Source organism: Parasteatoda tepidariorum, chromosome 10 (genome assembly GCF_982258835.1).
Source record: "Parasteatoda tepidariorum strain Cologne lab strain chromosome 10, Ptep-v5.0, whole genome shotgun sequence".
NCBI classification, from domain to species: Eukaryota; Metazoa; Arthropoda; class Arachnida; order Araneae; family Theridiidae; genus Parasteatoda; species Parasteatoda tepidariorum.
Window position 1 is genome coordinate 35,549,509 of NC_141764.1, and position 16,977 is coordinate 35,566,485.

Consider the following 16,977-nt stretch of genomic DNA (forward strand, 5'->3'; position numbering starts at 1 on the left):
AGTTATTCTTCTTTTATCTGAGTAATAACCTTGTCTATTGCTTATTCTGAAGGATACAGTTGAGTAAAATAGACAAAACAATTTTAATTCCCTTAGATTTTCCTTTTTAAAAAATATTACCGATTTAAATAAAAAAACATATTTACAATAACCTTTTTTCATCTCAACATGAAATTTAGTTTAACTTCAGCTTATTTAACATTTATATAAAATAAAATCTTTGTGAAGCTCACATATTATCAATAGTAATAGAATGCCTTCCTCTATGATTGTATATCTTCCCAGTGACTGTTTTTTTTGGGACAAGTGATGAAAAATAAATCACGTAAAATTGCTGATTTTTCTTCAGGTGTAACGAAACTAAAAAAATTAAGTTGTGACAATTAAATTAATTATTGAAGTTGTGAGATATTATATTGTTTCATTAACATTAAACAACTAACACTAAAAAATGGAGTTACATATTTATTATAAGTCAATTTATCGTTTGACGGTGATTGCGCAGTGCACATGATTTGACAGAGAATATGATTTTATTTGCATTCGCTCTTGATCGCAAAAATATGTACAACTATCATGTAGTATCTTTCTCAACAACATTCTCCAGTAAATCAAGGAGAGCTGAAATCTGTGGATTCAACTCATCTTGGAAAGAGTGACTAGTCTTTTGCTCCAGAACTAGCGACTTCAATTCTGTGACTGTACTCAGGAATAGAGGTGACGACCACATTACGATTTCTTTCACGTGATTCCAATCAGCATCAGTAAGTGATTGCTTTAAAATTAGATTCTTCTTAATTCCTCTCTCAGATAGTATAAGTTCATTTTTGTATCGCTTCACTTCATCGATACTGTTATCAAAAGATGCATTCAAAAGTAAGGTGGCACTTTCAAGAAAACCTTTACTCAGTGCATACTCTATACAACTACGACAAATAAGTCGAAATTCTGCAACATTTTCAAGAGAAGACAAGTTGTAATTTATAAATTTTTATAACACATCGCCTACAATGAACGGCGCGTCTATGAGTCGCTTGAAATAATAATTACCCCATTTTCGCAAAAAATCTGCTTTAAATTGTTGAATTTCCTCTACCGTCTGGAAATACCAATTCAAGAACTGGTCCACACGCTCATGGTTGGGCAAAAATATTAATGTTAAATAGATAACATCCGGAGACGACATAGCTTTCTTAAATGTTTCAATTCCCACAGATTGATAAACCCATCTCAAGAAGGACTCAGCTGCTTGGATGTTACCATCGCATATCCACTCAATACAAATATGCCAATCACTAAATCCAACAAGCCACGATATTATCAGTTTATTTTGCTCTCTTTGCTCTATAAGATTGATTTTATAGGGATAACATTCTGGTGGCAAGGTAGATTTTGATAACATCACGTGAAGCGAATTCAGATTGCTTGAATAAATAAGACGCTTAAATTCAGGCCGACCAAACATAAAGCAGATAAATAGATTAATCTCTTCTTTGGAAGCATCATTTAATATCCTATCAGCGATGCTTATATTTCCTAATCGCATCAAACGCAACAACACTTTGCAAAGACATTTATTTTTCAGAAAGGATCGTCTTAGTCTTAAAGGACTGGCACTCCATATTTCTTTAAAAATCATCATTTCATTTACCCTCCTCTTAAAACTAATATTCTCCATCATACATGCATAAATGTCTTCTTGCAGATTGTCTAATAGTTCAAAAACAGTGGACAAGAATATTCTTCGATAGGGCCAACTTTCGAACAAAAACTTTAATACACCAGAATGATTCCGAAAAAATTCGGTCATTTGAGTTGAACGATTGACACGAGATAATAAAAAACATAAAACATCTACAGTTTCTGAAGAATACTGACAATATATATGGTTTGGAATGCTCATACCTTCAGTAGCTTGTAAAAGCCACTGACTCAAATGATCGTTTTTCTCCTGCTCCGACAATTTTTTCCAAAAATACTTTAGGGCAACTTTGTTACCAATACGAATCGAGAAAGTAATCATATTTACATCAATACTAACCTTATTATCGTATATGTTTTCAGAAGCCATGAGTTCAGTTAGAAAACTCCCTAAATTATTGTCGAGGACACATGTCCAATATCTTATCAAATAATTTCGGTGCCTTCTAAAGCTGTCTCTACTAAATTGTTCTGAAATGTTCTCCCACAAAATTGAAACATATTCCTCTAAACAATGAGAGCAGGCTATCTCATACAAATCACGAATATCTAAGCTTCCTAAGCTTCCATTATCGAATAGTTCCTTAAGGGATTTTACTATGTCAACTGTCCCCTCAACTATCCAATAAATTGCACCACGCTTCATGTAATACTCACAGAGTTTTCTTTGATGTCTTATCCATCTGTAGTAACTACGAAACAATTCCCACAACTGCCACTGAATGGGTCGAATAACGTATGAGATTTCGCTCCTCAGCGATGAGGGCAAAGAGCTATTGGACAATTTGTTCAATATTCTTCTCTCCAACTCATACATGACTGCGTTATCGTTTGAGGGAGAAGATAAGAAAGAAGATGTCAATTCATTCCTTATATCAGGCGCCGTCCATAGCCCAATTGCAATCGACACTACTGCTATATGCTGCAGGGAAGGAGGTTCAGAAAAAATGTTTATGAAGTCGATTTCAGTTGATTCTGTTTTAGAAGTTTTGAGTGTCCAGCTTCCAGATCTCTTTTCTTTGCGGACTCCATCTGTAAAATACAATTTTTAAATTTAGTTTTGAATTAAAGATTCGAATAAAAAGAGAGAACATGATGCTTACGTAATTTATAACGAACCTAAGTCATATATTTAATATGCATGTTACTAGTTAAGGACAAGAGTGGCGCTAGACTTAGCCCGACAGGGGGTCAGCAATGCCCCGACAGGGGGGCTAAGATAATTTTGAAAATAAGCAATAATTTTTAATATGCGAAAAATAATTAATATGACATAGACATATTTGTTCTGATAAAAAATTTATCATGATTCAAATATTAACAAAGAAAAAATATAAAAGTGATATCTGAATAAATAAACAATATATGCACATCCATCATAAGATTCTACAGTGTTCTCAATTAAATATTCTACTCAAACAATGCAACTCAAACAATAAAAAATTTATGCACAACTAGAAAAAATTCCAAAATTCGAGCTTACTACTACTAATGTTTAATTCCGTAGCCTTGTAATTTTGAACCTAATCCAGCAGACAAGAGAACTCCAGGATCAAGTAGTGGAAGAAATTTTTGCATTCGTGGAGGACGTTCTGATAGCCCGCATTTGAGTTACATTGAGAGGAAAACCACGAAATCTTCCTACGGTTAGTCTGATACCAAGGGAAGAAATGGTCCGCTTACCACTGAGGATATTTCACGTCAGCACTGTGGTCGGTAAAAGCCGGGTGTGGAATTCATATCACTCAGCCATCACTGGGATTCGAACTCGGTGCACCTCATTCGGAGGAGAATGCTCTATCCCTTGAGTCCAACTTTATTGAGTAATAACTCTGCGGCAGGTACCAATTTTCCAATTTTATTGATTGGTACCAATTTTATTGATTTACTTAAATTTAATCACCTTCAAAATGTAAATGGTAATTCAATCGTAATTTTTGTAGAAAAAAAGGAAAATAAACCGTTTTTCCTCTAAACCTGCAATGAATGCAGAAGCAACCACGAGGGTTAGTGAGCAAAATGAGCAGGTAGCGGAGCCTTCCAGTTCTTCAAATAATTGTTAAATTACTAGTTATTAACATGCATACTTAAAAAAATACGAAAAACATTTTTCAGTATTAAGAAATAATAATTAAAAACTGCCATCAGCTGGAATAGAGCCCCCGATCTCACAGTTTTGTGTTAGATTTCATAATCATCAGCCCCAAATATACAAACCTGCCTTGTGGATATTTTTTTAAAAAAATTTTTAAATTCAATAAATTAAGTCATTTGGATACTTAACATTCTTGAAAAATGCTTTCCAAATTGATCAGTTCATTTAGAAGTAAACCATAATTCGGCTTATCTTATTCATTTTCAGCTTATGTATATATATACACCAAAAATTATTCAAAACTAGATTAGATATAACTCAAGGACTGCAAACTTAACTGTCGGATATAAAACCTTATTTAAGATTGAAAATGGTAAAACGAGGAAAAATCTACATTCCTCGAATTTAATACAAATAAATACAATATTTTTAAAATACAATAATTTCCTTGTATTTTAAAAATAGTCTGTTTTTAGGTTATAATATTCGTAATTACCTTAATAAACTTTAATCGTAATGTCGGGGTTCCGCCGATGGATGACATTTAATATATACACACTAACGCTTTATATCAATTAGTTTTAGAATTACAATTATAGAATAATTATTATAAGATTATTATAGAATTAATAATTATTATAGAGTGAAAGGTTTTAAAAGACAAATATTTGTTAATGTTTAATATTTAATCTATGAAAAAACATAACACATATTGAAATCTAACGAATAGCCCCTGATAAATTTCGTGACAAAAAAAAAAAAAATTGAAGCTTGATTGATTTCCGGATTTTAGAAACACCTTCCAGTTTTACTATTCAATCAAATTGGTTTCGATGTCGCATGTGACTGTGTCATTCAACTTTTGAAATTTCAATTGTAGACCTAATTGTTCGATATCCTTAAAAAAAAATTTATTTTGTTAAGATAAGCAGTAAAAAAAATCATTGCATTGATTTTTTAAATAGTTTTTTGACTAAAATATTTTTTTCAATCTAAAAGTTATGACCATTTTCTTACGTATAACTCATTTTAATACCGCATTCAGTATTTTACTTTAATATACATATTTTTCGATCCCATCCTGAACTGTCTTGGTCTTCTCTGGGAAGACATTTACTCTACTCCTCTTTTGGTCTTCGATTTTCTTCAGGTCAACGGGTTCATAGATCTGGTCTGACTTCGTCAGGCCATAAGAGGATAAGAAGCAACAACAACAACTTTAATATACTGTGTTACTAGTGTTCACGTCACGAAGTCATTCCCGTCTGGCAGGTCTGGAGAATGGGAACTTATTTTTAACCTCTCGAAAACTGTAAACTTTTATTACCATGTTCATTCGATTGTTTAAAACAAATAATTCACGCTCTCAAAAATGGGGTCCCATTCTCAAGATTCGCCAGACGTGAATAAGGAAAGCAAAAATAACCTGAAAAAAAACCCAGTAAAGTATCTTAAGAAAAAATGGAAAATAAAAAAGAGAAAAAAAAATTAGAGAAATCGCGGTAGCCGAGAGTGAAACAGAGAATGAATGCGTTACTAGCCCAACCTTCGCTACATCGCACAAGACAGGGGCAAGCTTCAAAATTTTGACTGAAAGAAATTGGTAGTTAAGATCGTTATCTAGAATGTGATAAGCATTCATGACCTCTTGGAAATGGTCTAGCTTGCAACTGGACATTGCGGAATAAACCACAATAGCAATTGCTTGCTGCACAAAATTACAAGATTTCGAAACTTGAAATTACAAAGGTATGAAAAAAAATGTACAAGGAGTACTACAATGGAATAAAAACTATTAAATTTTCTTTCGAAAATTTTTCGAATTTCGCTAAACTTGTAAAAAATGCCATTACTCTGAAATCCAAGGGAAGGTAATTGCAAAATTGAAATTTGACGGGCTGAATTTATTTATTTATTTTCAAAATTCTAATTCGCTTGAAAGTTTTTGTAATTGTATTTTTCTCTCTCCAATTGTTTAACTCTTTTTGCTATGCTTTACAATTTGTTTTACTCGGCAAAAACTAACTTGGACACTTAAAGTTACAAAATGTGAAGAAAAATTTCGAGAATTTAAAAAAATTAACAGTCGTTAAATAGTTCAAGAATTTTCAACTGTTAAAATTGTACTAGAAAATACTACGTGGGACTCTCTGCAACTTACAGAAATGCATTTGCTGAAAAGTCCATTTTCCATTATGAATTTAAGCCTATTTTTTCCGGAATTTCTATTTTTTCGAAAGTTGTTGCAGTTTTAAGTGCCGTTTTTAGCCATTTTTTTTCCATTTTTCCTTGCTATAAACAATATTGCTTTAGAAAAAAAAGTTTCCCCTCGAGATCTTAATTTTATAAGCTCGCTCTTTTCTTCATGTAAACTTTATTAAAATAAGTATAATAAAAAAAAATGTGATTGGTTAGATGTTTCCAGGCATACATTTTAGCATTTGTATTGAACTTTTTAGGCTATATTAATGGGTCAAGAGAAGAAGAAGAAAAAAAACAGTTTCGTATTTGAATTGTTATGTGATTTAAAGTAATCGTTACTGTTGAAAGAATTAGTTTATATTGTTGTAAATAGATGGCATCACAAATGCTGACATAGATGGCAGCAGTGTTGTCTTTAATATAACCTCTTTTCTATAATAAAATATGTAGTCCAGTTTCAACCTTCACCCAGGTATGTGGCTTCATTTTCTTGTGATCTCATGCTTAATTATTGGGTTAAGTTTTTAGGTTATGGGCCCAGGATGATCCAAGAAATTTATAGCTAACATTTATTAAGTTTAATATATTTATTTTCAAATTCTTTGATAAATTTTAGAATTAAAGATAGATAAATTATGGTAGCATGTGTTAACACATGGTTAGGCTTAAATGCATAACACTTAAATAAATGTTGCTGTTTTTTCTTTTTAAACTTTGTAACTAATTTAATTTAACTATGTTTTAATAGAAAATTTATTATTTTATAGTTATATTTTTTGATAGTTTAATTTAAAGTTTACAAAGAAAAATAATCATGCCAGGGGGAGAAGGTTCTTTTAGCCATAAAAAATTAACTGGGAGGGCAAATTATGCTGATTGGAAGTTTGCCATGAAAATGCACTTAATTAAAAGAGATTTATGGGATTATGTTGAAGGGAAAAAGGATGATGCAGCTTTAGATGCCAAAGCTTTGTCATACATAGTTGAAGGGGTTAGTGAAACAATTTTTAATGATTTGAGGGACTTATCTAGTGGCAAAGAAGCCTGGGAAGTATTATCAAAAACTTATGATGATAAAGGAATAACTAGAAAAGTGTCTGTAATTAAAGAATTGGTTAATACTAAGTACACAGATTGTAAAGACATGTGTGACTACCTTCATAAAGTAATTTCAGCATATCAGCAATTAAAATCAACAGAAGTTAAAGCAGATGAGGAATTGATAGCTGGAATAATTTTAGCTAACTTACCTGATAGATTTGAACCCCTTATTATGGCTTTGAAAAATTGTGGGGAAGAGATAACTGTTGATAACGTTAAAACTAGATTAATGGCTGAGGATGATAAACCAAATTCTGATGGGAATTTAGATCAAGCTTTCCTTAATGAGAAGTTTAAAGGCAGGAATAAGTTTAAGGGGAAATGCTTCAAATGTAATTTGTTTGGGCATAAAAGTATAGATTGTCAAAGACCCCTACGCCAGAAAAATGCGTATGATAAATTTAACAAAAAGGGTAATGTAAAGCCTACTTCTAGTAAGACTCCTATGAAGGAAGAAGCTTATGTAGCAGGTATCTATGTTGCAAATTCTAATCCAAATCCTAATGTTTGGTACATGGACTCTTGTGCTTCGTTCCATATGACCCCATATAAAGAATTGATAACAGATTATCAAACTGCAAGTATTAGTCAAATTAAAACAGGCAGCTCTGTTATAGAAGTTGAGGGGGAAGGGAGTGTTACTTTTCTTTCATCTAGAAATGGGGAGAAAGCAAAAGTAACTTTTAATAATGTATTGCATGTTCCAAAACTAACTGCTAACTTGTTATCCATTAAGTATTTAAACAAAACTTTTGGGATGGTTACTACCTTTACAGGGGAAAGATGTTTTGTTCATAAGGGTGATAATTTAGTAGCTAGTGGAACAGGTGTAAGCGATAGATTATATTCTTTAGATATTCATAATGATATGGCTCTAATTACTGCTCAAAACTCATCAAATGAAATATTGCATAAGAAAACAGGTCATTTAAGTGAAGGAGGGATGGTTAGATTGCAAGATATGGTTGAGGGTTTCTCTTTTAATGGGAAAATTAATGATTGTATACCATGCATTAAAGGTAAAATACATAAACAACCATTTCCCAAGGGTAAGGCTAAACGAGCAAAAGAATTGTTAGGCTTAGTGCATAGTGACCTCTGTGGACCCCTGAGTGTTTTATCAATAGGCGGTTCTCTGTATTTTATAAGTTTCATAGATGATTTGTCACGAATGACTTTTGTTTACTTTATAAAGAATAAATTTGAAGTTCTTGGAAAATTCAAAGACTTTCAGGCATATGTAGAAAGACAAACTGGCAAACCTATTAAGGTTTTACGCTCCGATAATGGGACGGAGTATGTTAATAATGAGATGGATAGTTTTCTAGCTTCCAAAGGGATTCAGCATCAAAAGTCTATCCCTTATACACCGGAGCAAATGGGGGTTGCAGAGCGCAACAACAGAACACTTGTTGAGCGAGCTCGGTCTATGTTGGTGGATGCCCACCTTGGCCAGGAATATTGGGCTGAAGCAGTTGAAACAGCAGCTCATTGTAAAAATATATCTCCAACCATTGCGGTTCCAGACATGACACCTTTTGAGAAGTGGAGTGGTGAAAAGCCAAACTTGAGATACTTAAGGGTGTTTGGGTGTCGGGCTTTTGTTCATATTCCCAAACAGAAGCGTTTAAAATGGGACGTGAAAGCTAGGGAGTTAATGTTTGTTGGGTATTGTAAGGATAGGAAGGGCTATCGTCTAATTGATCCAACTAATTATAGTATTGTTGTAGCCAGAGATGTGCATTTTTTGGAACATGATATGTATCATGACAATAACAGTGACAAAAGTTCCCCAGAGTTCAGTGATGACTCTTTATTCAGTGGGAGCATTGTTGATTTTGACAACACATCAGATAAACTCCAAAATGATGATAATGTTAGCAGGGGTGATAATGAATTAAATTTCCAAAATGATATTAATGCAGGTCAGGATGACATTAATGGTTTGAATAGAGGCGATTTTGTAAATAATGATGAGAGTAATAATGTAACTGTAGATAATGACATGCCGAAATTGACACCTATAGGAAGAATAGTTAAACTTCCTGTTCGTTATCAAAATTTTGATACCAATGGTATGCCAGATTTGCAAATGCCAAATTTAGATCCTATTTGCTTTGCCGATGCTTTAGTGGCAATAAATGAACTTCTTTCTGAACCTAATACTATTGATGAGGTACTCAATGGTAGAATTGCTAGGCATTGGAGAGAATCTTTATGTGAAACAATAGCGGGTCACATTAAAAACAAAACTTGGGACATAGTAAATAAGCCTAAAAATAAAAACATTGTTGATTGCAAATGGGTATTCAAAAGAAAACATAATGTTAATGGAGATATTGAAAGGTACAAAACCCGTTTAGTAGCTAAAGGTTTCTCCCAGATCGAAGGAATAGATTATACAGAAACGTTTTCCTCAGTAGTTCATTATGTAACATTAAGAGTTTTGTTGGCTTATGCAGCTATTTATGATTGGGAAATCGATCAAATGGATGCTGTTATGGCTTTTGTTCAAGGGACACTAAATGAAGAAATATATATGAAAATTCCAGATGGGTTTAGTGAGTATTAAGAACAAAATTTAAATGGGAAACTTCTTAATAAAGCTCTAGATGGCTTAAAGCAAAGTGGCAGGCTTTGGTATCTGACATTAGAAGAAGGCTTAGTTGAAATGAGATTTAGGCAAAGTTATTTTGATAGTTTTGTGTATATTAAACTAAATGATAAAGAACTTGTAATTGTAGATATTTATGCAGATTATTTATTAATTTTTAGCAACTCAGTAAGGCTTAAAAATTTAGCAAAAAGGCAACTAAGTAAAAGATTTGAAATGAAAGATTTAAATTCTTGTTTAGGGATTAAAATAGAATGTAATAGATCAGAAGGGTCCATTAACCTAAATCAAACCCAATCTGACAATGAAGGTGGTTCCAATAAGGCACAATCAGATGATGAAAATTCTAATATAGAACAATCAGATGAAGAAGCAAAGGCTTCAGGCTCTGACAGAGAAAACGTGTGCCACGAGATGATCGTGAAACTTGATGATGAAGGAGAAGAAGGTGGTAAAAGACAAAAACGTAAGAAAGATAGGGAATCCAAGCAAAGGAGTATAATCGTTTCTAAAGCAACTATTTTTTCAAGTGAGGAGTCTGACAGTGGAAAAGAAAAGTCTAAAAGAAAGAGGAAAGCAAGTACTAGCGATATTACTCAAAGTGATGAAGACAGTGGGCCTAAAAAGAGGAAAGTTGCTTCTGATAGTGGAAGTGAAGATTCTGACAGTGGTAATTCAAAATCTAAAAGAAGAAAAGGAGCAAGTGATGGCAGACAGAGTGATGAAGACAGGCCAAGCAAGAACAGAAAAATTGTTTCAGACAGTGAATTAACAAGAGGAGAATTACACCTGACAATAGTCAAAGTGAAGAAGAAAAACGCCCCAAAAAAAAGGAGAAGGATTGCTTCGGACAGTGGGAGTGAATATGATAAATATAAATGTGGACTATTTAACAAAAACTGTTAATAGAACTAAGTATGAATATTGTGGAAGATCAATGAGACTAAAATGATTTAGTGATATTTTTTTTTTGCACATTTGTGATTTTCTTTTAGTATTCCCAAAAATGTAAACTAAAGTGGGAGTGTTGAAAGAATTAGTTTATATTGTTGTAAATAGATGGCATCACAAATGCTGACATAGATGGCAGCAGTGTTGTCTTTAATATAACCTCTTTTCTATAATAAAATATGTAGTCCAGTTTCAACCTTCACCCAGGTATGTGGCTTCATTTTCTTGTGATCTCATGCTTAATTATTGGGTTAAGTTTTTAGTTACATATTATTATGTACACAAGTTACACATTTTTAGTAAGTAAAATGACTTCCTATCGTGCCACTCATTCTATATTCTTGAAGTACAATTTTTTTCTCAAGTACAGTTGATTATTTTTTAAATCTAGGTATCCATTCATTTCGTTGTAATTAGCATGTTAATAAACTGCTTTGCATAAAATTATACTAATTTGATAGTTTATAAACAAAATAATCTTTTTTATCAACGTTTAATGGAAATAAAAAACAATGATGAAAAAGAAACAACCACATGAATTGAAGCCTCTTAAATTAATAAAATTAAAAAAAAAAAAAAAACATTTAGTTTAAATTTAACCAATGAGTACTTGATCAAAATCCAGTTATACATACTTCTTTATGAACATAAATTAGAACTGTTGCTTAAAATAAAATAAATTCTGCAAAGGGCCATTCCTTTTAAGCACATTCGTAATCATTATCATAACAGACAGACTACAATGAGTACTTGATTCAAAACTAATCATACGTAGTTCTCTATGAGCATAAGTTAGAATTGTTGCTTAAAATAAAATAAATGCTGCAAATGGCCATTCCTTTTCAGAACATTCATTATCATTATCATAACAGACAGACTATAATGAGTACTTGATTCAAAACTAATCATACGTAGTTCTCCATGAGCATCAGTTAGAATTGTTGCTTAAAATAAAATAAATGCTGCAAATGGTCATTCCTTTTCAGAACATTCATTATCATAACAGACAGCAGCAGGGTGATCATTAAATATATCATTACATACAGTTAAAAGTCTTGTATTTCAAGTTGTAATAATAATACTTCTCTTTTGTACTATATATCAATTCTAATTATTTTAATTTCGCCTAATATTCATTGGTTTGGTGTAATATTTAAATTTTTGTTTAAATAATTACAAATGTTTATCAGTGTTACAATTGGGTACTTGCACTTTAAGAAGAAGGAGACCTCCTATACCCACACATGGGACTTATGACATCAGCGGCATCATGAACTATGTTTCTCTATGCATGTTAGAAAGTTAATTATTGTTAAGTTAATTAATACAGAGCTGTATCGCACATCGAAATTGCTGAAATATAATTCTATCTCAACTACTTTTTTTACTTAACTTAGAGTTATTATTTGTTTATATATTTTATTCTAATCGCGATATATTTTTATTTTGAGTACCTGGCAAACTTCTTTGCATAATTAGTTTGTTTATGTTCCACATGGTTTCGTGCCTGTCTTTGTGTTAAATCTCTGCGTAAATATATAATAAAAGAATTGAAATCTTTGATAAAGAATTTCGAATGATTGATCAAAAATGCCACTTTTGATTAATCAATCAGGATCAAGTTACTTGGGAAGTGGTGGACTGCGCTCCGTAATTGTCTCAATTATGACCCCCACCCGTTTCCAGGTAGATCCCTCTTCTCATTGACACGTGATGGGTGCAATTTATAAAAATCAAGCACTAACTTGGCAATAAGCTTTAACTTGGCCAAGAAATGTATCAAAATATATTATGCCAAGTTACTAAATTCGAGATATTGCAAACAGGATTAGATTTATAATTAGAATATAATACATTTACTGATAGTATTGCATTTATCAAAACAATTTCATAATCTTTATGGGTTAGTCAATTTACAAATGTGCGGAATTATAAATTTTGGAATTAAAGAACGGGTGAACTTAGCCATTTGCGAATGTTGTGTTATTCTCTTTTCAACTTTTGATTTATTGTGAATAAAAGAATTTGATTAGGACACATTTAAACGCATTATTTTGTTTAAATATAGTACTCAGTGTTTTGTAGTTAAAATTAAGAAACAGTTTCAATCACGAGATTGCTTAAGAGTAAGAATAGAAAATTTTTTAAAAGTTTTACAAAACAACTCCTTTATGGTTTTACTTGACGAAGTAAAAATTAGAATATTGAGTGTAACTTTCTAATTTTGGGAAAATCAAGTTAACATAGCTTCAGTTAATTTTTCTGATATTATAATATTTTATGAAATTTTATCTTAAAATTTGTTGCAAGATTTTCTTATTAACTCTAAAAATAAAGAAGGAAAGTCAAATAATATAAAAATATCAAACAAGATATCAACTTTTATTTTTAAAAAAAATAATTTATAAGAAATTCTTGCAACGCCTTTTATGATAAAAGTTGTATTTAAAAAAAACGTGTACTGAGACTATACTGACTCGACTATCATTAGTTAGAAAGTTACACTCAGTATTTTAAGTTTTGCTTTTCTTAACAAAACCTTCGAAAATTTGTTTTTTTAAGCTTTTTTATTTTATAGGATATATTAGGATTTCTATCAAGTGATTAAAGATTCTGCCTTTAAAAGAAACTTATTTACTTCACTGGATTTCTGACCGCAATTTTATGTGCAAATCAACTGCTTGATGGGGACCATCTATCGATGTTGCTGAGTACAGTCATCAATGTGGGGAGTTTATTATGTCTTTTTTCACCTCTCAAAGGGTACCTCTATATAGAATCGAGTTAACAAGTGTTATATACATAGATGTACTATATAAGTCCTTGGTTATATACTACTGAATTGGTATTGATATTATTAGTGTAGTTATAACACATTTTCTTATTGCTTTAGGTACTAGTATTTTAAGAAATTTATTTCTAGTAAACACCTGGTATACAACACTAACAAAATATAAGTATTTGTTTCTTAAATTAATTAGTTTAATTATAAATTTATGTCGCAAATTATAATTCATTACTGCAATTAATAAAAGTTCTTAGGATTCATGGGGCATTTAGTAAAAAAATATTTAATGTCATAAAAGAAATTAAATATATCTTTATTTTGATTGGTAACAGGAACATGGGAAAGATATAAACGCATAACACGAACAACGTGAATAACATGAAAAATATAAAAAATAATATAACTTATCACTTTTATACTTTTCCAACATAACCATGTGTAAAAAGATTAAAAAGCTTAGAGAAAATAACCTATTTTAATACTTATACACCTGCATAAAAGATTTTTATTTAAAATAAATAAATTTAAATGTTGAATTCTGTTCTCAAGTACTGGAAGTATAAAATAACTGCATCGCAACTTTGATAAAAAATAAAAATGTTTTGTTAAAAAACTACATACGGCTGATGTTTTAGGCATTTAGTTCTCTACACAGAAATTTTTTTTTTAAAGGCTGTAAAATATGAAATAATCGTAGCTTTTAAGTAATAAATTTTTATATTTTCCAAAAACGCATGTTTTGCAAAAAGAAAAAAATGCTCTTAAAAATAGCAATTAATAAAAATGAATGATAAGAGCGAGAGCAATTTGTGTAGCAATTATTCTTTTTTGAAAAAAAGTTTTGAAGTTTTATAAAAAAAAGTTCCCAAAACTAGATTTTCTTAAATTTTTTTTTATTTTCATGAACTCGTCGCAATCGCTGATATATTCAAACTTTGATGACGGAAACGTTATTAAATCCACAAATCAAGAATTATAAGCAATTTACATTATAATTCTTATGAAATTGGATCTATATATCTAATTTACGTAATATTTTAAAATATCACTTTTGACTTTAAGTTCCTATTCAATAATTGAAGTCAATTAAGTAGTTTGCATTTTACTTCTTATTAAAAAATTGAAATATTATTATAGCATATTTACTTACAATGAAGTTAATCTAATTGTATTTCTTAAAATTTTTTGAAAACCAGTCGCAATGGCTGATACAAAAAAATGTTGAACACGTGTGTGAATAAATCAACAAATGCATATTTGCAATGTATTCATAAACTATTAAAACATGAATTTGCATTCCCGATTGCAATAAAATAATGATTTATTTCACCAAAATTTTTTGTTAAATAATTATATAATCTGCATTATACTTTTTAATAAAAATTAGTAGCTTAAATAAAAATTAATAATTTTTTAATAAAAAGTATTGCATATATAAGAGCGAAATAACATCTCCGTTTTATATTTTTAAAAAAATCGAACAAAACTCTTTTTCCTAAGTTAATAAGAAATACTTTTCCATTTCACATTACAATTAAGTAAATTTTATTACCGAAAATAAATCTTCGCATTAAAAATTATTTATTAGTATTTTATTATATTTCAGTTAACTATATATAGAATGGGCATAAGTACTTACCATTATCATTTTCCATAGCATAACTTTCCATCCTAACAATTTTAAACACCTACTCACTTTCGTCTGAATACACTAAACTATGTTTCTTTTCTTGAGGATCCTTGCACTCATAAGGCTAAACCCCGTACATTTCAGAGCAATTTATTCTTAAGTGCATATGTTGCCCATTCATCAATGTCGAATACGAATTGTTCACTACCTTGAATAATCACACCCTACTGACTCTCAAATGAATGGTTTCTTATCAACTTTTTCTATTGCTGTTTTGTAAAACAACAATACTTGCCTACTAGTACATTCACATTTACTCTGAATACTTTTGAGAAATGGACGCTGTAACTGAGGAGAATTTTTTAATAGCAAATTCTCAGAAAATAAAGAATTATTTGACTGCGTAATCTGTTTTTAAAGCTTAAATGGGGGGAAAAATTATTGATAGATATCAAAACTACTTAATTAAAAAATTATTTGCAATGAGTTGAATAAAAGTACAGTTCCTGGCCAAATTATTTTACGCACTGAAGAGTCTATGTCAAATCTTAATTATGAGGTCATACTATACAGCTTTATTGCTTTTACATGACTGAAACGGGTTTGCACTTGTTTACGTTACTTGGTTGTTAACATTGTAATGCAATACGTTAAAAATAAATACAAATAGGAAGTACATAAAAAATTTCCCGAATAAAAACACATTACATGTATGTTCAAATGTAAAATTATTGCATACTAGCCGCAAAGGCGGCCAGCTGTCCGCCACGCTAAAGGTTTCCACAAATAAAGTTTTTTAAAACATAGCAGGAAATCTGAAGATTAGTGGACAATTAAAGTGTTTCTGTCCTGCAATTTTGTCTTCATATCCAGTTCTGCTGCAGATGTGTTATAGCTCTTGAGGATGTTTAAAGATGTAACTTTGCTATGGTAACCTAACCTATAATATAACTATCAGGTGGAGACTTGTTTTTTTTTCTTAAAAAAAGGCCTCAGAAATTGTAAAAGCATACAAAAGTTGCTTTAAATACATGAAAAGAACACGAAAACGAATAAATTTTTTATGGTATCTATTTCTCTATAATTTTTTTATGGTATCAATTTCTATTTCTATATCGCTACAAAAATTAACGTCGGGTAGACTATATTTGAGGGTGCCCCTTGATTCTCGCCAAGTTGTGATCGCCAAGCTGGGTGATGTTGAAACCCAATCGTGATTCTCAACGGTTTAGATTTTAGCGTTATTAATGTTCAACGGTATACGTAATTTCAGAGGTCCATTAGTTCTTCGTTAGATACCGGCTGGTAAGGTTACTTTTACTTCTGGTCAATAAGATCGAAGGTATGTGGGCAGTCATAAAAAGGGACTTTATAAAAAAATGTCATCACCAGTTCGGTACCACAAACGCCATTTTCGATTCATATTTCGCCGAATTTATGTGACGATGGAGGTACACAGATTCTATTCACGATAAATTTAGACAGTATCTAACTGTTATTAGATAATTCTGTGCGCCTAAATCTGAGAATATTCAAGCTTAATGAAGAAGTGAGTTGTTGTTTTTTTCCTTTTCTTTCTGCACCTACTCCATTAATTTTTGCTTCGATTCAAAATCCTTTTTATTGGATTTATTAATTTTGCTTATATTGGGTTCATTGCAAGCTTTATCCGATGTTTTGTTGAAATTTTCCAATGTGTTTTGAAATATCATTATGTTTTGGCCGTTATTTCTGTTACCACGGTGTTCCGCGCATACAGGAATAGCGCCAAACATAAGTCACCAATTTCGCCAAGGGGCATCCTCAAGTATAATTTTCCCTTATCGTCTTCGCTTAAGAAAAAAAAAAGAGCGTGGAAAGAAGAAAAAAAACTTATTATAACAATTATGAGCAGC

The 16,977-nt window shown here is 31.1% G+C and overlaps 1 protein-coding gene across 1 annotated transcript; it reads right to left on the reverse strand.

The window, feature by feature from the left end:
- Positions 1–445: 445 nt before the first annotated feature.
- LOC147802507 (uncharacterized) lies at positions 446–15,241 on the reverse strand. The gene is made up of 2 exons (XM_087153152.1): positions 15,092–15,241; positions 446–2,733 (listed from the first exon to the last, which is right to left on the reverse strand). The coding sequence occupies exons 1-2, from the start codon at positions 15,120–15,122 to the stop codon at positions 992–994; spliced, it is 1,773 nt and encodes a 590-aa protein (XP_087009278.1). The 5' UTR covers positions 15,123–15,241; the 3' UTR covers positions 446–991.
- Between the last annotated feature and the right edge of the window lie 1,736 nt (positions 15,242–16,977).

Bases quoted from the DNA above. Each gene is read 5' to 3' on its own strand.
- LOC147802507 (XM_087153152.1), bottom strand. From the start codon at position 15,122: ATGGAAAGTTATGCTATGGAAAATGATAATG. The intron at 2,734-15,091 runs GTAAGTACTTAT...TGTATTTTACAG, and splicing joins TGCTATGGAAAATGATAATG to ATGGAGTCCGCAAAGAAAAG.